At 40.6% G+C, this 22,898-nt stretch overlaps 1 protein-coding gene across 1 annotated transcript in view; it reads right to left on the bottom strand.

The window, feature by feature from the left end:
- PARD3B (par-3 family cell polarity regulator beta) overlaps positions 1-22,898 on the bottom strand; it is a 201,785-nt gene that overhangs the window by 88,405 nt on the left and 90,482 nt on the right. The window contains exon 4 of the mRNA XM_039218010.1: positions 13,501-13,633. Coding sequence (XP_039073941.1) covers positions 13,501-13,633 — 133 coding nt within the window. The remainder of the gene's footprint in view (positions 1-13,500; positions 13,634-22,898) is intronic.

Genomic DNA, 22,898 nt, shown 5'->3' with positions numbered 1-22,898 from the left:
TTTCATTTAACAGCTACAAAAACCATTGACTGCTAATTAAAATATGTGCCAACTGTGTACTTATCTACCTTTATCTGTATATCAATATAGATGTACATACTATATTGATATACTGATATAACCAAAAAAAGCAAACTCTGTGTCATTATGTTTCAGATGGGATGTACCCAACATTATTCATTGAAATAAATTATTAAGCCCCTAGAGTGAAACAAATACGATGTGAATTCTTTTAAATAAAATGGTAAATCAACCAGATATGGAATTTATAGTCTAGACTTGAGGTTTTCAACTCTTAAAAATCATAACCCACAGGAATATAGTTTACATTATGAGCTAGTAGATATGTGTATGTGTGTACAGATTGGATACAAAACAAGAAATTCACCAAGTATCATAGTGGCTATCAGCCATGGCCTCTGATATATCCTATTGTAGTCAAAACCTTAAAAATGTCAATTGTGATTCATTGGTTTTATGATCATCTAATAAGCTGTGACACATAGTTTGAAAAACTTCCCTCTAGGGTAGGTCTCACTCAGTAATTGGGACAGATGTGATGCACAAATGCTCAAATCCTCAAAATGAGAGATTGGGCCTAAAGAGAAGTATCATCATGAAACATAATAAAAGCCACTCTATATTTGCTTAGAAATCACAAAGGGCAATTGGAATAGCTTACATAAAGGCAGAATGCCCTAAATGCAGGCAAGAAGGAAACTTTGCAGAGATAAAAAGCAAATCTATCTTGCTATTGGTTAGTCTCCTTTTCCTGTTTGTTTATCAATTTTTTTTCCTGTATAATTATTTCTAAATTTTTCATTATATTTGAAATTGTGTTTCCTGTCTGCCTTTCCCACCAGACATGAACTTCTTATTCACTTTTGAATCCTCAGAGTCAAGTAAATTTCTGGCACAAACAAATTTGCCACCAAATTAAGGGCTAAGGAAATAGTTGATAAATGAATAAATGAATAAACCATATGCTTTGAAAGTTTGCTTTTCAATCTTGGGGCCAAAACTTATGAAAATGAGTTTATTCTTTTCCTTAACTGATTATAGGCATTAACAGGTTTATGTGTTATTCTGGAGACAAGATCTTCAAGAAAGTTAAGAAAATTGTAAGAGCTTCTCATTGGGACAGTATTCAAATTTCTGATAAATTAAATTTATGAATGAACTAAGTGGAAATGTTCAATGTTTGAAACAGAATTTCAGTTCTTTTCTATTTACATGTCATCTTTTCATTCCCCTACCATTGTGTACTTGAGGGCTAGATTTTTTTTTAACCTTACATATACATATGTATATGTAGAAAAAGCAGCAGGTTATCCACTTTCTAAAACTGGGGAATTTAAAAATAGTTCTAGAACCACACATAAACCACAAACTGCTAGAATCCCATAGCATTTTTTCCCCCAATCACCAATTTAAGTATTATGCTAAAAGACTTTTTCCGGCCATCACTCACATTAATTGTGAGACCATGAGTGCCTCCTCTGGAATGTCAGTCTCTGATTTCCTTATAATCACATAGATTTTGTTACTGAAGTACTGCCTGACAGTTTAAACCTGGGGAAGTTACTGTAAAAGGAACTGCATGGAAGACAGGCAACCTGATCCATACTAAATAGATGAATAAAAGAAAAGCAGCTGATATATATAAAAAATTACAATTAAAATGTTTCTGCTCCTCAGAAACAATCTGGAACACTGGCAATTAGTGATGATGGGAAAACAAAACTGAAAAATGGAGATTTCTCCACATCGTTTGGGGGTATCCATTATCATAGAGTGAGCCAGAAGGTTCATTAGAAGAAAGCCATCATATCATGACAGGGAATGTCTTTCTCATACAACATTTCCTACTGTTTCTATAAAGGAGAAATTTCAAAACAATGTCTTTGTGCAGCTCTCCAACCTCCCCCCTCCCCGTCAGGTTTTCCTTCTTTGTTGTTAAGTGTGGATGCAAATGTTGGGCTTGATGTACACTTGGTATAAATTGCTAAGCAGTCAGTGAGCAAATAAACCAACAAGGGAATAAATACAGAGAATCTATTTCCCTCATGTGTTGCTTTGGCTTTGCTGGCTAGGAAATGGAGCTATGTCTCAGTGAAAGATGACACAGAATGAGCTAAATCATTTGAAGAAAGCTTCATGGAGATAAAACCCAAGAACTTCATTACTTTACAAAAGTCTTATCTCGGAGCTAGGAAAGAAACGATTTCTCAATTGTTTATAATAACAACATTATACCAGTTCTTCTTAGATCATTTACTTGAATAAATGGAAAGTTCCTGTGCCTGGCTGAAATCAACTTCTGCACTTACTCATAGCCACTCTGAAAATTAGCACTGTGATTTCAAGCCTCAGAAGGAAACACACAGAAACAAACGAATTTCACAGTACTGATATGATAAGTCACAGGCTCTGATATGTGTCATTACAATTGTATTCAAAAGTGGTCATTCTTCTTGTGGAGAATGGCCATTTCAGTATTTCTGTAGTGATTATTCATTTTAGGGTGCTCTTTTATTCAAGTGTCCTTCCTATTTCAGAGGAGCGTTTCTGTGAGTTTTCTTTCCCCCATAACACCATACTTGTTACTACTTGATAAGAACCAAATGATGGTAAGCTTGTGAATAACTCTGGTTTGAAAGTTTTCTTAACTGAAAGTACAAGATGGCCGCCGCAGTGACCTGATTGGCTAATTACAACAGAAGCTGTGCGAGGGACCATTTTGGGTTCCAGGATCTGAACACAAACATGACCCTGGTCGCGTTTTAATTGTCATCAAGGTTAAGTGGTACAGGTGTTATGAATGCCAGTAAAATGTATCTCCATATCTTCCACTCCAAACATCTTCATTAAAAAAAATTTAGGACTCAAAGTCAATTTCAGAATTTTTGAGCTCTGCTAAAATAAAACATAGCCAACTGATTTTAAACAGCTTTGAGAACAGTTTAGGAAATCTGGAATTCATAGGGGTTTCTACTATGGTTTTTCCAATATTACATAAAATGGTCATTTCTCCCATTGCAGTAGAAGAAAAGAATGTGATTATTGTAGAAGTTGGAATTTTGGGTTTTAACCATGATCCAACACAAACGGTTGTGGTTTGGGGGAACTTAACCTATTCTAAACTCTACATCCTGAGCTGGAATTAATTGTTCATTAGAAGCAGAAAGAGTTCTGTTTTTCACTCTAATGTAAGTAGAGCATAGGGTTATTTGACATTTTATGGAAAAATAATGTGGTTTTGAACTTTCTTTTTCTGTTTCTTGGTATTTAGGATTGGGTTTAAGCCAGAGATAGGTTAACTTGTTTGATTATAGCAAAAAAGAATGATTTCATTTTGCCTTTTACAGAGAACTGATGAAACAATACCAATACTATTGGGTTAAAAAACCATAAGAATGTTAATTAAAGAGTAGTTCAACAGAGGCACAGTTTGTATGAGGCTTATAAACAAATACTCAGAGTTTCCCTTTCTTTCAAACATCCCATGTAAAAAATGGATCTATACTGCTGCCGCAGCGATGCTCCTTTCCTTCCCTTTCCGCCAAGAGTTAGCACATGGAAGAATATCAGCTTTGCTAATGATTGTGTGAGGATGGTGAGGTCTTAAAACCTTAATCTTTTCATCTGTGAAACAGGACTAAAAATACCTACCTCACAGATTTGTTGTCCGGAATAATTTATGTAAGGCATATAAGAGAGTCACACATACCTGTTGAAGTCAGCACTGAGTAAATGATGTCATATTTGTTATTAATTGGGCTGTAGTATAATTTACTGAGTAAATAATCTGCGCATATTCTCTTTACATTCCCCTCCGCCTCCTATTTTAAGTCATTAACTAGACCCTGGTATTTCTCTCTGCTTCGGGGTTTTTGCAGAGCTGAAAGCACAAGCCTCTTTCTTCTGGGCTTGGGTCTTTGATTTTAGCATAAGCTCATTAAGGAGATTAGGTGTGCCCCCAGGGTCAGGGATGAAAGGAGTGTACTTTTGAAGAAAAAGTTTGTGTTTGGGAGAGAGGGAAATAGTTATTGACCTTTTGACCAATGGACTCTGCCAAAGTGCCTTACAGCCAGGCCTGAGTCACCACCTGAAGGGACAGTGGGTACCCTCAGTGATAACCAGAGTGTGCGTGACTGGAAGGCCTCCCAAAGGCTTTGTGTGTTGTGTAATGTCCCAGGACTCTGGAATTCAAAGAAAAGGTTAATTAAGCTCCAGTAGTGACTAAGATAGAATGGTTGTTTGCCTAATGAAATATATTATTTCTAAAAACCTCAGTATGTGCACCATTTAAAAAAAAAATCCTACATTTATTGAACACTTACTATACGCAAGACACTATTCTGAGTGCTTTGCACATAATAATTATTTAATTGCTACAATATTTATATGAGTTCTAGGGGAACTATTATCCTAGTTAAAAAAAAAAAACAACAAACAAACCTGAAAGGTTAAAGAAATGGTCCAAATTTACCAAGTTAGTAAGTGAACTGTTCTGTATGTGAAGGTAGGCAGTCTGACTTCAGGGTCCATGCTCTCAGACATTATGCTAAAATGCTTCTCATACCTGCTATATTATTAGGTCTAAAATTCAGGACATCTGTGACCAGACGAGAAGACAGGCATAGATTAGAGTAGATGCCTTTAGGGCAGAATTTGAGTCAGGACATGTTCCATGTTAGTTGTAGCAACTGGTCATGGGCCACAGCCACAGAGGGTAGCCTAAGAAATTAAAGGCTTCCTTTGGAGGAGGTGAGGGCCAGTTCATAGGAGAAACTGGTGCCACTTTCAGAATCAGTTATGCCCACAGGAAGCCGGTGAGACTGCGAAGTCTGGAGACCTGGCTCCGTACAGAAAGGTGAAGTGTTGGAGAAACTTTAGGCTGTAAAGTAACACCAGGGCATCAGCCATGGGCCCTTGCCCCTTTATGTCATTAAGAGACAGTTCCCAGGGGTAGATTCCATTAACTCTTTCCTTCCTTCCTCCTACACTTGCCCTATAGTGCCTAATTTTGGATTTCAGTAGGGTTAATCAGATATCTTCTTTAAAAAGAGAAGTCTCTTAGGGAATGTTAAGAACTTTTTTGGGTTAGATTATTTGCACCCACAGCCCCACACCCGGAAGGTATAGCTGAGAGGAACTGCCTGCGAGAAAGGGAACTTTGTGGGAAGACAGGGATGGGACAGAGAGAGAACTCTGGACTCCTGAGCACTTTGGGGGAAAAGGTGGGTCTAAGTGGGGTGCCATGATGAGGAGGTAAGGGTGATTAAAGGTCAGGAAACCTGGGGAGACACTCAAAGACTGGTGGATGAGAAGGGGCTAGAGAAGGTCTCAGAGGTATATCCAAGAAAGAGGGAAGAAAGGAATTTTCTTCTCTTCCCCCTTGGCCCTGATGGCCTCCTGCTCCTGGGTTCCTTGGTTATTGCCTGTGATTAGCACAAGGTTATTGGATTTTAGTGGGCTTTTGCAGACTGGTTAGGGACCCTAACAACCAACCATTCCCCCACACCCATGGGAAAACGTTCCCAGTTCCAAACAGCCAATTTCTAAATAGGTTTCTGAAACACAGTTTATTTCTCTGTTGGGGATGTGGCCTTCTTTCAAAACGACTTACACTATGTTTACAGGCTGGAAGCTCACTCATATGATCTCCATATAGCTAATATGTCAACGCATCCTCATGAAAGCCACACCGAAACATAAAGAACTAAAACTACCAACTGAAAATGAACCTTCAATTTATTTTGTCCTCTTTTTTTGTCACATGTCCACCACTTCCCAAAATCAAGGTGAGCAAGTCTCAACTCTCCAGTTGGCATCTGATGGTGGTCAAACCTCATGCCCTTCCAAAATCCACCTAATTCATAAACACAATGTGTTTTCTTCTCTGCTTTGGTACCTCTTCCACTCCTCAGTTTAGCTGTTTTAAGATATCAGGGCAAAACACTAATCTGTTGCAGAGGGACACATGGGGAAGGAACTATTTATGGGGCTAATGAGAACTCATCAACTGAGAAGGGACTGGGTGGTGTACGGTAGGAGCTAAATTATGATAGTTAGTAGATGCAAACATTTGATGGCTCTAATTCTTTATCTCATTTTAGCTTTTGAAGCTTTTAAAAATAGAATATATCCTTTCTTTAAAAATTGTGATATAATTGACATATAACATTGTGTTAGTTTTAGGTATACAAAATAATGATTTGATATATATATATAGAATCTATACTTATCACAAAACAACAATCCTTGAGGATATAGGTACCTCTACCCAAAGAAAGAGAGTCACTTTTGGTCCTTTCAAAAAATTCTGTTGCCTCCCTGCCCACTCCCCTCCCAACTCCCACCCCCGCTGTGAGAGCAAATTGCTAGGTCTGGGGTGAATCAAAATGTCACTTGCCTGTCTAAATAAGTAGCCAGAGGTCTGATAATTTCTCATGAATAATTCACTGAAGTTACCTGGGTTCCTGGGATAGCTTAAAGATCCTGAACCAGTAGACAAAAATAAATCTTTCTCCTTTTACTAATAATGGCAGCAAGTTCAAGTCTGATAATAAAACTGTTCTTTCTAATTATAAAGAGGAAAATACATGAAGGGAAAGGCCTTTTCATTTTCTTTCCTTAACAATTTAAGATGAAGGAACTTTATATTGTTATTACAACCAGAAGTTAGGGTAGACAACTACAAATCATGCCTGACATCCATTTTTCCCTTCCTCTGTTGATTAGTAAGTTGATTTTCCTCTGGGGACTGCCTGTTCATCTAGACTCATTCATGGGATCTGTGGAGGCCTGACCCTACTTTCTGGTTCCAGAAGTGACCTTGTGACCTAGCTCTGGCCAGTGAAAGTACTACATTCTTCTAGCCAGGGCAGCTCAGAAGTGGATAACGTGACCTAGGCTGAGTTAATAAGCCATTCAACATTGTACTGAACTGATGTTCTAAGACTTCCTATATGTACTTGGGGTGAGATAATCTCCTCTGTTCTTTTTTTTTTTTTTTTTAATGTTTTTATTTATTTTTGAGAGAGAGAGACAGAGGGAGAGACAGAGAGCACACAAGCAGGGGAGGGGCAGAGAGAAAGTGAGAGAGAGACATAAACACAGAATCTGAAGCAGGCTCCTGGCTCTGAGCTGTCAGCGCAGGGCCAGATGTGGGGCTTGAACTCACAAACTGTGAGATTGTGACTTGAGCTGAAGTCGGATGCTTAACCGACTGAGCCACCCAGGTGCCCCTAATTTTACTTAACTAACTGAGTCACCCAGGAGCCCCAGGACACTCTTCTTTCATAAGGTTGTTGGGTTGGAGCTGCCAGTGTCTGTCTCACTACCATATGAGGGAGCTCCTAAGAATTGCACTACAGAGAGAATAAGAATGGAGCTGGATCCAGCTTTGCCTGAGGTCAGATACACCTATAGAATTTAAAGTGATATAAGCCAACAAAATTGGCTTTCTTGTTTAAACCAATTTAAGTTAGATTTCTGTTCTTTGTGACTTGAGAGCCATTGGCTAATCCAGAAATTGTTATCATTGTCTAGCGTTTTTTCAGATGCCTTCAAGCTGCAGAGATGGAAAATACGGACAACTCAATTCTGGTATTGGACCACTGGCAGCAGGAGTTCATTTCTCTTAACTCTCATATTTAGAAAATAACCTTCTGATAGTTTTTACACTTGCATGGCTTTTATTCATTCCATCTTAAACCCCCTTCCTAAGGTGGTTAGCAGGATCTCAACATCTTGCTCTGTCTTTACTCTCACTGCAGAGTTCACTGGATGTATCTTTCTCATCTAGACAGCTGCCAACCATGTTTCTTCAAGTTTGCTCCTAGACCATCCTCATAATAGGGTGAACAGATCTGCCAGAGTGTTTTCATTTATTCACCCAACCATCGCCTGAACCAATCCCCTTTGCCAAAAAGATATAGTACTATCTATTTTATGACAGTGGAAATTATAGTACCTCTTCCCATCTAAATGTCTACAAACCCCTTTCATAGATAAAAATTCTTCTTTAGCCGGAGAGTTAAAAAGAGGAGGATGTGATGGACACTTCAGCTCTTTCCATGTTTTGACTTTTGTGGAAAGAGCTGCTGTGAACATTGGAGTACATCCTGTATCCCTTGGGTAAATTCCTAGCAGTGCTATTGCTGAGCCATAGGGGAGTTCTATTGTTAATTTTTTGAGGAATCTCCACACTGTTTTCCAGAGGGGCCACACCAGTTTACATTCCCACCAACAGTGTAGGAGGGTGCCCGTTTCTCCACATCCTCGCCAGCATCTAGAGTTCTCTGATTTGCTCATGTTAGCCACTCTGACTGGTGTGAGGTGGTATCTCAGTGTGGTTTTGATTTGTATTTCCCTGATGAGGAGGGATGCTGAGCATCGTTTCGTGTGTCTGTTGGCCATCTGGATGTCCTCTTTGGAGAAGTGTCTGTTCATATCTTCTGCCCACTTCTTCACTGGATTGTTTTTTGGGTATGGAGTTTGGTGAGTTCCTTATAAATTTTGAATACTAGCCCTTTATCTGATATGTCATTTGCAACTATCTTTTCCCATTCCATAGGTTGCCTAGTTTTATGGATTGTTTCCTTTGCCGTGCAGAAGCTTTTAATCTTGATGAGGTCCCAACAGTTTATTTTTGCTCTTGATTCTTTTGCTTTTGGGGATGTGTCAAGTAAGAAATTGCTGCAGTGGAGGTCAAGGAGGTTGTTTCCTGCTTTCTCCTCTAGGGTTTTGATGGTTTCCTGTCTCATATTCAGGTCCTTTATCCATTTTGAGTTTATTTTTGGTGTATGGTGTGAGAAAATGATCTAGTTTCATTCTTCTGCATGTTGCTGTCCAGTTCTCCCAGCACCATCTGTTAAAGAGACGGTCTTTTTTCCATTGGACACTCTTTCCTGCTTTGAGTGTCCTCAAAGATTAGTTGGCTGTACGTTTTTGGGTCCAATTCTGAGTTCTCTATTCTATTCCATTGGTCTATGTGTCTGTTTTTGTGCCAATACCATACTGTCTTGATGATGACAGCTTTGTAGTAGAGGCTAAAGTCCAGGATGGTGATCCTTCCCGTTTTGGTTTTATTCTTCCGTATTACTTTGGCTATTCGGGGTCTTTTGTGGTTCCATACAAATTTTAGGATAGTTTGTTCTAGTTTTGAGAAGAATGCTATGGTTTATCTATACGATGGAATACTACATGGCAATGAGAAACAATGAAATCTGGCCATGTGTAGCAACATGGATGGACCTTGAGGGTGTTATGCTGAGCGAAATAAGCCAGGCAGAGAGGGAGAGATACCATATGTTTGCACGTATAGGAGGATTAGGAGGAACTTAACAGAGGACCATGGGGGAGAAGAAGGGGGGAAATAGTGGGGGAGAGGGAGGGAGGCAAACCATGAGAGACTCTTGAATGCTGAGAACAAACTGAGGGCTGATGGGTGTGGGGAAGGAGGGGGGAGATGGGCATGGAGGAGGGCACTTGTGGGGATGAGCACTGGGTGTTATATGGAAACCAACTTGACAATCAACTATTAAAAATTAAAAAATAAAAAAACCAAAGTCACATATTTCAAATCAATTGCTAAACTTGCAAGAAAGCAAAAAATAATCAGAAACAAAAAAAAAAAGAAAAGAGGAGGATGTGTATAGTATTTGCTATGCAGCTCCTGAAAAAAGACAGTAATAAAGGTACTAATATTTTTAGAAAACTCTGGAGCCATCCCATTTCTGAAATTACTTACAGGGTATTCATGCTGCCATTAAATAAGCAGATAATCTTTATCTGTTAATAAAAAATACCACAGCTTGTTGCCAGAGGAATGTGTTCGTCTTAACAAGTTTTACAGAAAATAAAATACCAGGAGATAACAGGTATTATGTTTTCTTTTGGCAAATATGAACACGTCACAGCTAACATATCTTACTTAATTGGGCCTATAAAACCTCGCCAGGCCGTTTCACTTCCAGTCATTGAAATTCTCTCAACTTGTTCTTTACAGCTTTTCAGAGCCTTCATGGGAAAACAGCTACAGAACAGACTGGCTGAAAAGATTTGTAAGGTCTCATGTCCATATTTACAAACCTTGCAATCTGTGTGTGTTCATTTATTTTAACACAAATGAAGTGGATAAATCAGGATCTCCTTTGGGAAAAAGAAAACCACCAAATTTGAGACAAAAAGGACCAAATATGTCCACTGAGGCAACTCCTAAATGATCTCTATAGAATTCCCACACCCCTGACTGCACACTCGGCCTCCAGCAGAATTAACTGCTATCACTGAGCTCATTTTGAAGTGAATAGCTTTCTATACTACAGAATTTCTCACATATACAATTGTCCTTTTTTGGTTTTGCCGTAGATTCCTGGCTAGACTGTAAGTTCCTCCAAGGTAGAGATGATACATTCTGGGACTGGCACCTAGCCTACATTAAGACGGAGCAAATATTTGTTAAAATTGGATGAGAGACAGAGAGAAAAGACAGGGAGATGCAAATACCATGGGAGCAAGTGAGGACTCAAGACAGCAGTGGGGAAACCTTCAGCTCCAAGCCACTGGACCGGGAACTACCCATAGGGATAGCCTGGGAAAATCAGAAAGTTCGAGGCAAGCCAAAGAAAGAATTCTTAGTCCCACTGACAACACTATGTTAAAAAATAATTCATGGATCCTAATAACCTTTCCAGTGATTGCTTTACTAATTCTGGCTTTGAAGACTTCTGTGTGCAAACTTTTATTCTTTCTGGTCTAGTAAGCTCTTAGGTGACTCAATTTATTTTTTTCTGTATTTGATTTTAGGGAACTTTATTTATTCTTTCTGGTCTATTTAGTTCTTAGGTAACTTACCTTCCTAATTCCCTTCTCAACAGTCTAGAAGCTTTCCAGTATTGTGTGGATCTGGGGAAAATTTATCCGGCTTCTAAATCTGAGGTATCTGGCCTGGGAAGTTCTGAGTCCATGAAAGTGGTTTTTGATGATGCTGGTCCACGTAATGCTTTTGTTAGAGAAGGTGAACTACTGTGCTTAATGCAGTGATTGGGATCAATGTCCTATTTTTAGAATTGTGGGTTGGAAACCCTGATGACCACATGAAGAAGCACCCAGGAGCCCTCTCTTAGGACCTGTCCTTCTCTATAGGGGCTGGTGATCCAATTTGAACACACCCCCTCCATGATGCTAAAGACCAGACTGATTAGGAACCACAGCCTGAATAAAAGCTGCCTTGCCAGGTCTGGCTGACTGGCAGGAATGAAATGTTAACCTTCTAAACTTGCTTTCCTAGATCTACCCCAAAATAGCAAGACAACAGTGTAATTTTTCAGGCCTGCGCTGGACAAAAGATACCAGTGTTTTTCCTTGGGAGATGGTGGGGAAAAGATGCTGAGATTTGAATCCCTGGTTTGGAGTATCGCAGGCGATCACAAAGAGCATGAGTCTTTTATGAGAGTTCATTTTGCAAGCTTCCCTTTGGGAAGCCTTAGTCCCCACTTGCCTGGGAAACATAAAATCAGTCACTTTTGGCAAAGCTCAATACACTTGAGCATGGGAAACACGAATTAAACAAGAGATACTTCTTTACTCACTAGATTGTCTAATTCCACATTTGCTTGGAATAAAAATAGAATCACTAAGATAGAGAGGACCTGAGTGGGTGGTTATCCATTTCAGGATTGGTAAAGGTCAAGGGAAACTTCAGGTCTCATGAAGGTTAAGCATCTTCAGCCTTTCGGCTTGACGTAAAGAGATCCTATAAAGTAAGGTCAAAACAACCAGAACTTCTTAGTCTAAAATTACTTTTCTTATTTTCCTCATAGGAATTCACAGTAGTGTCGAGATGGAGGGCTTTTCAATGCCCTGGCCATGGTGTTCTGTTCTGGTTATGGTGGAAACGACTTCCCTTATTTTATTGCTTATTTTTTTGTTCAAGGGAGCAGAGCCTTATGTATACAGTCTGTCATCAGAGTTAATATGTTGATCTCAATGAAGTCTGAAATGAAGTGAATTATTATCTAAATTGTCATTTTGTGGAGATCTTTCTCTTCTGTTAGTGAGAGTCTAAGTGTCCAGTTGCCCCATCTCTGCAAATGTCATTCTTTTGAATCCTAACATCTGTAATAAAACCAATAAAAAGCTATTTGTTTTGACCTATAGCTACAAAGTGCCTATCCAGAGATAGGCCAAAGCCATTTGGTAGGGGACTGCCAGTCCTTAATTTGCATTTCCAAATAGTGTTTTTAAACTCTGTCCTACAAGGAGAAGCCACTGGGCCGAGGAGTTTCAGTTGCTCTGCACAACAGGGGTGGGTGCTGCAGCTGACTTTCCGAGGCTAGTGTAAAAGTTCAAGGTGCTACGCCCAAGGTGCCATGGCACCGGTGTGAAAGACAGAAGGAACCTGCTTGGTGTCTGGTCTCTACGCTCCCAACCCCAACCTCGTGAGCATAAGTATGAGTGTGCAAGTCGGGAGAGGAAACTTGCCTTTAATAGATTTGTCCTTCAAAAGAGCTGGTGTCTTTAGTGGCCACCGGGGATAAAAGAGTTCCTTATGTGGTTCTCAAAACAGCACTAAAAACTGTAGTAGAAGGCAGTAACCATCAAATAGGGTGAGTGAGAGCTGACATCAGCACAAGGACATCACTAATACCACGTACAGCTCTGCTCCAATAACGCTGATAACGAGAGCCAAGATTTATTGAACCCCAACTCAGTGGCAGGCACTATTCCGGGTATGTGACATGTACTTTAATCCATCTCTAAGTACTCTCCTCTGGTATTTTTGTGGATGCTCAAAAGTTAAGTGTATTTTGTCAGTACAGCCTTGCCTTCTTGAAAAAGACATGAGAATGAATTGTGCTATCCTGGAAAAACCCACAGGATCTCTCCTCAGAGGACACAATATTCTTTTCTGTCTGCAAATGCTGAAGGATTTGGTAAAGAGAACCGTCTAATGCAAAGACTGTTCTTATCTCAAAATAAAATTATCTTAGCGATCAGTAAAATGAATTGTTCCAATGCTATATACAGACAACTGCTATCTCTGAAGAGAACCATTCTGAAATTTATGTCCAATAACCTTTTCCAAAGGAAAGATGGCTTATGTTACATGGTCTGTCAATGCTTGCTCAGATGTCTGAAAACCAAGAGATGGAAGGCAAAGATTAAGGCTCAGTAGATGATGACAAAGATTCCTTGTCTTCTTTAAAATATCGACCATCTGCTCCACCCTAACACATTGGTATACAAGTCCAACAGAGAGTAAATATGAAAGCAATTAAAATAAACTACTATGCATTAGTGTGGTTTGATTTATATAAACAACTTCTGTGGGACAAGATGGCTGTGGTTTGGGTAATGTTCATATCTGTTAAACTCAAGTAACCTAAATATAACTTGATAGGGATAGAACATTCTTAGCCGTGTTCTTCTGCTTACAATGATCTCAGTTAAGATGAATTCAATGATTGGAATCAGGCATGGGCTTACCCAGTGAAAGTCATAATCTAGCCTTGCTCTTCCCTCGTCGTCCTCATATAAGGTGAAACCTTCCCTCCGTGCCTGATAATACTCTTTCCGTAACTTCTGGATGCGATCAGTGCTTCCACTTGCAGGACGGCCACTACAGGACATAATCAAACAAACACGGTCACCTGGTATACATCATCCTGGACACTTAAATTTTGATCATAGTAAAGGAGCTGACATCCAAATTTAGAAGATTCAATCATGTGAATCAAATATGCTAGAAAAACTGTAAAATCAGTAATAAAAGTGAACAAAAATGGTCTTTATGTAAATACATTTAGCTCTAAGGGTCAAAACATCTGACCTGGGATGTTTTGAGTGAAAAAGGTAAGATAAGGTCCTGACCTTAAGAGCAGTTAAAAGAGTTATCACTTTTTTCTTATAATCATACCCACAGAGTTTGGTTAATTTTAATGTAGGTATTTCATTTTCTCAAATCAGAAGTTGCCAATTTGAGACCAGTTGTTTGACCTGAAGATTGGATGTGACACAGAGTTGGCATGTACCAGTCTTCATTTCAATGGCACTGATGAATTTTTGGAGGGGGCGGGGTAGGATCCGTGTAAGTATATGGGCACATAGGTCATAGGGAAGGCAGAGAGGGTGGGAGCCATATCAGGAAGTAAAAAGAAAAAAAAAACAAAACCAAAATCGGTGACAGTAGACTGCCGTCTTCATCATTTGTCCAGAATTCCTCCCTCTAGTCACTTCTTTCTCTTAGGAATTACCATTCCCCCAGTGTGTGATCCATGCAACTCCAAATTGCTCAGCCAGTAGCTCCCTTTTAGCTTGCATTTGTCATGATTGTTTCAACAGAAGCAACATCATGTGATGCATTTCAGGGCTGGGAAGCAAGAGGAGAATGGTAGGCAGATTTCAACAATTGTTCAACTTCTCTGGTTCATCTGAGGTATAACTGAGTGTCCTATTGTGCCAGACCTTATGTTAAGATCCGAGGGGAAGTGAAAACAAACAGTTCACAGTCCTTGTGTGCAAAAAAACACTGGTCTGGGAGGCAGGGGGCTGAAAAGGATACAGAAGACTACCCTCCAGGTTCTGTAACGGCAGTCTAAAAAGGGACTGTGGTGACAAAGGCTGCTTAAACTGACTGGGGAAGGTTATGGCCACGGAAGAAGCCTATGGAAAGCTCCACAGAGGAGGTAACACCTTAGCTGAGTCTTGAGGGACACACAGGTGCTCAACAGCTATACACGGGACATGGGGAAATTGCAGGTAGAGGGAAGGGAAATGCAAGGACAGAAATGAGGAAGCTTCTTGCTTTGGGGGAGTGCAGAGAAGTCAGTTTGGGCCAGGAGGGATCCTCAACTTCTTGTGTCCTGGCTCACACACATGGCAGGCAGTACATGCTCCTCTCCCTTTCTCTTTAGGAAGCAAGGTAGAATAAAAACGAGTACTGGTGACTTTAGGGACAATTTGAATTTACTCTAATAAATGACAGAAGTATATCACTTGCAAAGTTTGGTACTTTAAGTGCGGAGTCTGCAAACCGAGGTGTCACACGTTCGAAGTCAGTTCCCTTGAAAGTGAACGTGCCCACAAGACTCGGGGGAAGGGGCCCCCGCATGCGCTGCACGCCCGCGTTCACGCAGCGCGCCCCCGGCGGTGTGGCCGTCGGAGACCGCGGTCACCGACCCGGCTCCCACCTCGGGGTGGCCGGTTCCCGCGCTCGACAGCTCTCCCTGGGGTGTCAGGTCCTCGGTGTGAGCGGTGCCGCGTCCTCCAGCGCCCCTGAACCCCTTGCTTCTGGGCCTGGCTTGCTGAGGGCGCAGAGGGCGCGGCCCGGGGGTGCCCTGGAGACCCGCTGGCGGCCCTCCTTCCCCCGGAAGCCGCCATCCCGCGGGGCAGGAGACCCCCGCGCGTCTGTCCCCCGGGACCCTCCGGCCAGAGGAGGCCGGGTCCACACCCGCTGCCAGAGACGCCCAGGGCGGCCGCGCGGGGGCTGAGCGAGGGGGGCGGGGAAGCAAGCGTCGTCCACGATGGGGCCACCAGCGCAGGGCAGGGCGCAGGCACTGTCGCCCCGGTAAAAGGGGGCGTCGCTGGACCCTCCGGGATCAGAGGGCTGGACAGGCGCCTGCTGTGGATCCCCCCGCGTCTAGGAGGTGGCCGAGGCCCCAGCAGGCCGCGTGCGGGTGAGGAGCGGCTGAACCCCAAGCGCCTCGCTGAGCCCAAAAATTCCCGGAGCGCAACTTGTAAACCATAAGGACACTTGTGTCTGATGGGTCTGTGAGGATCCCCACTTTAGTGTACAGAAATATGGGAGGGAGGGGGAGGGAGGAAGGCACCCACTGTGAAGAGCTGTGCATGCCGGACGGTCCCCACATATTACGGTGCAGTTTTAAGTTTAAATGAGACATCTCGTTAAAGGAGATGTCCGAAAGCAACAGAAGTCATCTAGTATTCTGTTTAAAAAAATAAAGAAAATTTTTTTTAAAATTTATTTCTGAGAGAGAGAGATAGTGTGAGCAGGGGAGGGTCAGAGAGAGGAGGCACAGAATCTGAAGCAGGCTCCAGGCTCCGAGCTAGCTGTCAGCACAGAGCCCGACGCGGGGCTCGAACCCATGAACCGTGAGATCATGACCTGAGCTGAAGTCTGGAAGCTCATTCGACTGAGCCACCCAGGTGCCCCGTTAAAAAAATTTTTTGAGATGATACTTATAAACTATAAAAAGAAAATGGTGAGTGGACATCTTTTGGCAGAAAAGCATTCCTCCCAAACTGGATTCAAAGTTAATCGTTAATGTCTTACAACATGTCTATGAAGTTAGCACGGGGCTCTGGGCTTCCTACATCGCTCTACAGTCACCCAGTAGCCGAGGCTTTTTATTAAGAAAAGACAAACCCTTAGGTACAGGCATCCAGTTCTGGAATGAGTGAGTCACGGGGATGAAAGGTAGAGTGTAGGGAATAGAGTCAGTGGTATCGGAACCGTATTGTGTGGTGACGACAGATGGCTGCTACCCTTGTGGGGAGCGCAGCAAAGCATAAAAGAACTGCTGGATCACTATGGTGTACACCTGAAACTAAAGTAACATCGTGTGTCATCTCAAATAAAAAAAAACCAAAAAACAAAAAAACTTAAGGTTTTGAATATTTGAAAAAGACAATAATAATAACAAAAAGGAAAGTCTGATATGCTTTTCTGGACAATGGGAAGGCAGGCAAGGTGGGACAGCTCTAGGTGGACCAGCTTCCCTTCCTCGGGAGTACGGTGAGCTGACTCCCATGCCCGCGTGCAGTGCACAGGCTTTGCCGAGGATGTGAATGTGTGAGCCATGCTCTAACTCACCAGATGAGTTCAATCAACACGGTGAAAACACTGCATACATAATCTATTAGTTTACCCAAAGAAACTGAAGCACTGAATTCAAGCAGGATGAAGTCATCAGTAATAAGGAAAAAAAAAAATTGATAAGGCCCTGTTTTAAAACTCCCCACAATTTTCCTACATTTGCGATGGAAAAAAAATCATACTCAGACTATAAACTATTCTTCCATATGTCTATAAATACATAAATTTAAAAATATGGGTTTGGTCAGATTTTAGTACTCAAATAAAGGGAATGGGGCAGGAATACAAAATCAGCTGTTTAGGATTCAGAAAATCCCCTATGGCTGACAGGAACATGACTATTTACCCAGAAAAGAAATCTGGCCTCAGAGAAAAAACAGGAAAAAAGTCAGGAAAGTCATGGATCATCTAAGTGCAAAACATGCTGTATCTTCTCCCTTGTGTGAATATTTTAAAGGGGATTTTTTTTCCTTTAACCCCCACCCTGCACTAAGTAACTGTATCAGATTTTCCCCCTTAATTTTCTTAAGTATTTAATATAATAAAATTAGGAAGGGCAAATTCTGATTTCATTTTTTAGCTCTCTTCTGCAGATAAACACATTTACCATCAAGTCAATAAAAAAGATATACACAAGCTATTGTGACCAAAGCAGTTAATTGATTCCATTTTGTGTTGAAGACGTAGAAATTTGAAGAGGAATATAAAAACACCTTTGTCATAATAGCAGTAGTAACTACAACAGCTATAAAATATGGAACACTTATGTAACAAATACATTGATACAGGCCTTTACTCATTCCGCTTCCTACGCAGAGCGGACCTAAAGACATAGGTAGTCAATTACAGCTTTCTTTCCTGGTGAACCTAGACATGGCCTTAGAAATCCTTCTCAACTCACAACTTCAGAAAGCTACTACCAATCTACCAAAAGATTCTGAGGTATCTTTTGCATGATAGCCTCAGAAGTTTCATTAGATTATGACATCACACAAATAGCCTTGCAACTATATAAAATCAGCCAAAGTGTCAATAACCCCATCTCCAAGTTAGAAAATTAGCCTTCCTGTATTATTTGTTCACTGGATGAAGGAAAGGTTGGTCATTCTTACAAAGAGAGTTCCTATTTCACCTGTATTCATATGCAGATAATCAGTGCTGCTCCTACACTTGCAATGTGCTGAAATTTTTTGTAAAATTAATGCAAGCAGTAGAACAAAACAGATTTGTATTGTAATGATTTCTTGTAAATTATACTGCTTATGCCTTTAAAGGCAGATGAATAGCTAAACAGGCTCTTTTTATTACACTTGAGAGCTGGACAGAGTTTAAAGTTATAACGGAGTTCAGAAACCATGTCATTTTCTTCAATAGCCACCTATGGTAATATATTCCCAAATGCAGTAAACCTATAGTAATATATTCCCTTATGCAATAAACATCACAGTAAGGCATTATCTGCTCCTTTGAAATCTAACCTGATTCTTCTTATTCTTCATACTCTCCTAATTTATAGTGATCTCAGTCGAAGTACATTTTACACAGCGTGTTCATTGCATGTGCCATGGTCTCCTTGCATTAGTGCTGCAGGCTGGAGAAAAGAAACTAACATGTATCAAGCTTCTATGATGCCCTAAGTATAATATTTAGGCTTTACATACTTCATCTCCTTTAATCCTCAATCAAATTTGTGAGGATGACATAGTCAGTGACATTTCACAGATGCCTGTACCGAGGCTCAAAGCAGTTAAGTAGCGTACTTGGTGGATGGTGGCCCAGCAGTTGTGTCACTTCAGGACCAGTGTGATTTCTACCATATCATGTTGCCTTGCAAGAAAGGCATTAAAATGCAGCAGGCATTTTGTAGCAGAAGTTCACAGGCATTTCAAGGCGGAGGGAATTTAGCAGAGCGCATTTATAGCCATACCTTTTGATATTCTTTTATTTGCACAGATCTTTGCAATAAAAATAGAAATCGAAGTAGCTAAAGTAATAGAAATACATGCAATGAAGTCTGTATTCATTAAAGAATGATGCTGGAACAACTGCAGACTGAGATTTCTGTGTAACTAATATTACATCTCTAAACAGGCTTGTGTGGGAAAGTGGTATAAAAATGAATGGGGTACAAAAGAGAATGAACATAAGATGGAGATCTCACATGAAAGAGAGAAACTCTGAATCAAGACCAGGACCAAGAGGGCATCCAGTGTTGCTCCTGGCAAAATTCACCACTGACTGCATTAGAGGGAGTTGGTCGCTAGCAATAACCATTGCTGGACTTGTGAATTAATCTACAATGACTTTGTGTGTATGCTTACGTGGGCACGCATGTAAATGCATGCACCCTACGAGTCAGTTGTAGGTAACTGATTCCAAAGAGCTGTGTCATTTTCAGATAGCCTCAAGACATGTGGTTTTCCATTTTAAAGAAGAAGTGTTTGACTTTAGTGAGTATAGCCCTCATTTGTAGGTACCAGCCTGGGGTCCAGAACCGGTCATGTGGTTAAGAAACAGTCTTTATAGAATGGAACCTTAACAGGAATATTCTTACCCTTACAAACACTGAATAAAACCATGTAAACTAGATGAATGCATGTCAACAATAATCAGTAGACTAGGGAGTGTTTTTGAATTTGGGGTTCGACCCATTCTTTTTTTTTTTTTTACAAATAGTTTATTGTCAAATTAGTTTCCACATAACACTCAGTGCTCATCCCCAAAGTGCCCTCCTCCATGCCCCTCCCCCCCCCCCCCCCCCCAGTGCTCATCCCCAAAGTGCCCTCCTCCATGCCCCTCCCCCCCTCCCCCCCACATCCATCAGTCCTCAGTTTTTGTCAGCATTCAAGAGTCTCTCATGGTTTGCCTCTCTCCCTTTCCCCCACCATTTCCGCCCTTCTTCTCCCCCTTGGTCCTCCATCAAGTTCCTCCTAATCCTCCTATACGTGCAAACATATGATATTTGTCCTTCTCTGCCTGACTTATTTCGCTCAGCATGACACCCTCAAGGTCCATCCATGTTGCTACACATGGCCAGATTTCATTCTTTCTCATTGCCATGTAGTATTCCATGGTATGGATAAACCACATCTTCTTGATCCATTCATCTGTTGATGGACACTTAGGCTCTTTCCATGTTTTAGCTATTGTGGAGAGTGCTGCTATGAACATTGGGGTACATGTGCTCCTATGCCTCAGCATTTCTGTATCCCTTGGGTAAATTCCTAGCAGTGCTATTGCTGTCGACCCATTCTTTAATATTTTATGAAGTTACTGTAAAAATGTTATTTTGATACTTACTATAAGGATTTTAATTCTATAAATATAGTGTTAACCTTTCTATACTTACAAAAGGATGGAATTTAACAAGTTTTCTCAAAAAGGATTAGCCTCTTAAAGATACGGAGCAAAGGAAAACACTTTTGCACCCTTTAAGGATGCCAAGATGCTCTTCTTTTCCTTTCTCCCCTTATGGGAAAGGTTGCTTGTTTGGTCTTTTTGCACTTAAGGACCTAAAGATAATCATAGTTTTCAACTTCAAATTTAGTGGTACCGCAGCTCTGTCTTAGAAAATAATGCATATACATATTCTCTTTCAAAGTGGGAACAGAGCCCCCAAAGTACCTGAGATTCTGTGGCATTCACACTTTTAATGGTATAAATACCTGACTATCTATAATAGTCAGGTTTATAATATGCAATACTATTTCACTTTAAATCCCAACCTAGGTTCTAGAAAAGATTATTCCCTTGAAGACAGATAGTCATGGACAGAACTGTTACTTAATTTCTGTTGATGATGAAGATTTCTGTCAAATTAAAAAATTGAGAGATTCTTATAAATGCACTCAGGATCATTAATTCAAAAACATTTTGAAGATTTTTGAAACTATGGCCCAACAGCACTTGTACTAATACTCTACAGATTTAGCATTCCACAATGAAAATACACTTATATAGTGAGGCCAAATATACTAAAGGAGACTTAATAATAAACAGTGGCTTTTAATGGGGCTTAATTCCATAGCATTCTTCAAGTGATATTTTAGTCCGCAATAGTTCTGAAAACTAGCTAGTGTAAATCCCCATCTTCTCCCTGCTCTCAATTTCTTATAAAGAATATCTATTTTTTCAAAGATACATTGACAAGTAAGGTTTTTTTTTTAATTTCTTAAATGTTTTATTTATTTCTAGGAGAGAGAGAGACAGCGTGAGCAGGGGAGGGTCAGAGAGAGAGGGAGTCACAGACTCTGAAACAGGCTCCAGGCTGTGAGCTGGCAGTCAGCACAGAGCCCGACGCGGGGCTTGAACCCACAAACCGTGAGATCATAACCCGAGCGAAAGTCGGACGCTTAACTGACTAAGCCACCCGGGTGCCCCGACAAGTAAGGTTTTTAAGTTTAGTCCAATGAAATTTGGTGGCCCACCTGACCACCCACGCACAACCTTTAGGAATTCTTCTTTGTAACTCCTTCCCAAATTTGCCATCACTCTGTATGAAGGTGGCCCCACATTTGCAATTAGTTTTGCAAAAAGATTGCCCCAATAACAAGAATATGCATTTCCTCATATAGACATTTAATTTCTATCAAATTTAAGTTATCTTGTTGATTAAACAATTACTCTAAATTAAGAGCCCTTTTTTTTTTACTACAACTGCCTAAAAATTACTATATTAAGAGTAATAAGTTTAGAAAAAGAACCAATAATATTAACAGACAAAATACAATTTTCACATCTAGAATCTCCCTTTATTTTGTGGCCTACTTTTTTTTTTTTAACATGAATTCTTTCTTAAAAATTTTTCTAAGATTATTGAGAGAGAGAGAGAGAGAGAGAGAGAGAGAGAAGGACAGAATCCCAAACAGGCTCCACACCATCACTGAAGAACCCAATGTGGGGTTCAAACTCACGAACTGTGAGATCATGACCTGAACCAAGATCAAGAGTCTGATGCTTAACCGACGGAGCCACCCAGGGTACCCTGAGGCCTACTTTTGTCAATTATCTCTGACATACTACTTAATAGGTAAAGAACCAATGCTTAGACATCTTGAGAGAATATTTGATGTCACATAGAAAACTGGTGGCAGAATTTGCAAAAAAAAAAAAAAAAAAGTGATCTATTCCAGTACATAACTTTGAAAAATATATATTTATATACATTTTTAAGGGCTCTAAAGAAATCATTCCTTATGTCAGGATCCTGTGGGGAGGCTGAAAAACTGTTCCAGAGGTTGCTAAGCAAGTAGGGTCGTACAGAAGAAGACAAAACCACAAAGCACAATGATGTATTAGCTCAGCCTGTAATCTTGAATGTGGTCCTTCCCCCAGCTATCTGATGGCCACCTGTGGCATTTTGACCTAGATGCAACAGTCTGACAATGCGACTTGGCCTACCTGGGCTCCTGATTTTGCCATGGCAACCCGAGTCTGACCTTTTGTCTTTCTCAACACGTTTTCTGCTTTCAGCATCTGTTCCCTTTAAGATCCTTGTCTTAGTATTTCCATCCCTAACTTGGTGAACTGACCCTCTGACTCCTATGTCGTGAAGATTTGTCCTCAAAATCTTAACCCTGGACTGGACCCTGACCCCAATGAATCAAACCTTAGTGGAAATAAAGGCCCTTTTCCCTCGGCACTTTTGATTGCATAAAAGGTAAGCATTTCCACTCACACCATGAACCACGGCTACCATTTACTGTTGAAAGTAATCTCATTGATGCATGAAGGACAACTTTCTCCCCTGTGATTGATGGTTGGGACTGAGAATCTCACCAGATCAATGTCATTTCCTTTACTGATAAAAGGCATTGCTCTACCTTTGCTCTTTATCACTTAGGACAATGCAAGGCCCTGCTCTAATCAGAACATTCTGCTTCTCTATCACCTTTTCTAGCAAAAGTGGAAATTTCTTAGGAGAGATACAGTTATTCACAATTCAACAACACACAAGTTATTATTCACAGCCTCAACTCTCCATTATAAGCTTGTAACACATAACTGCATTATTCTGATACTGTACAATGACCTTCTGGATGTTTTCAAA

Source organism: Hyaena hyaena, unplaced genomic scaffold, assembly GCF_003009895.1.
Source record: "Hyaena hyaena isolate Hyena2069 unplaced genomic scaffold, ASM300989v1 scaffold_729, whole genome shotgun sequence".
Taxonomy (NCBI): domain Eukaryota; kingdom Metazoa; phylum Chordata; class Mammalia; order Carnivora; family Hyaenidae; genus Hyaena; species Hyaena hyaena.
This window is presented reverse-complemented; position numbering and strand designations above follow the sequence as displayed.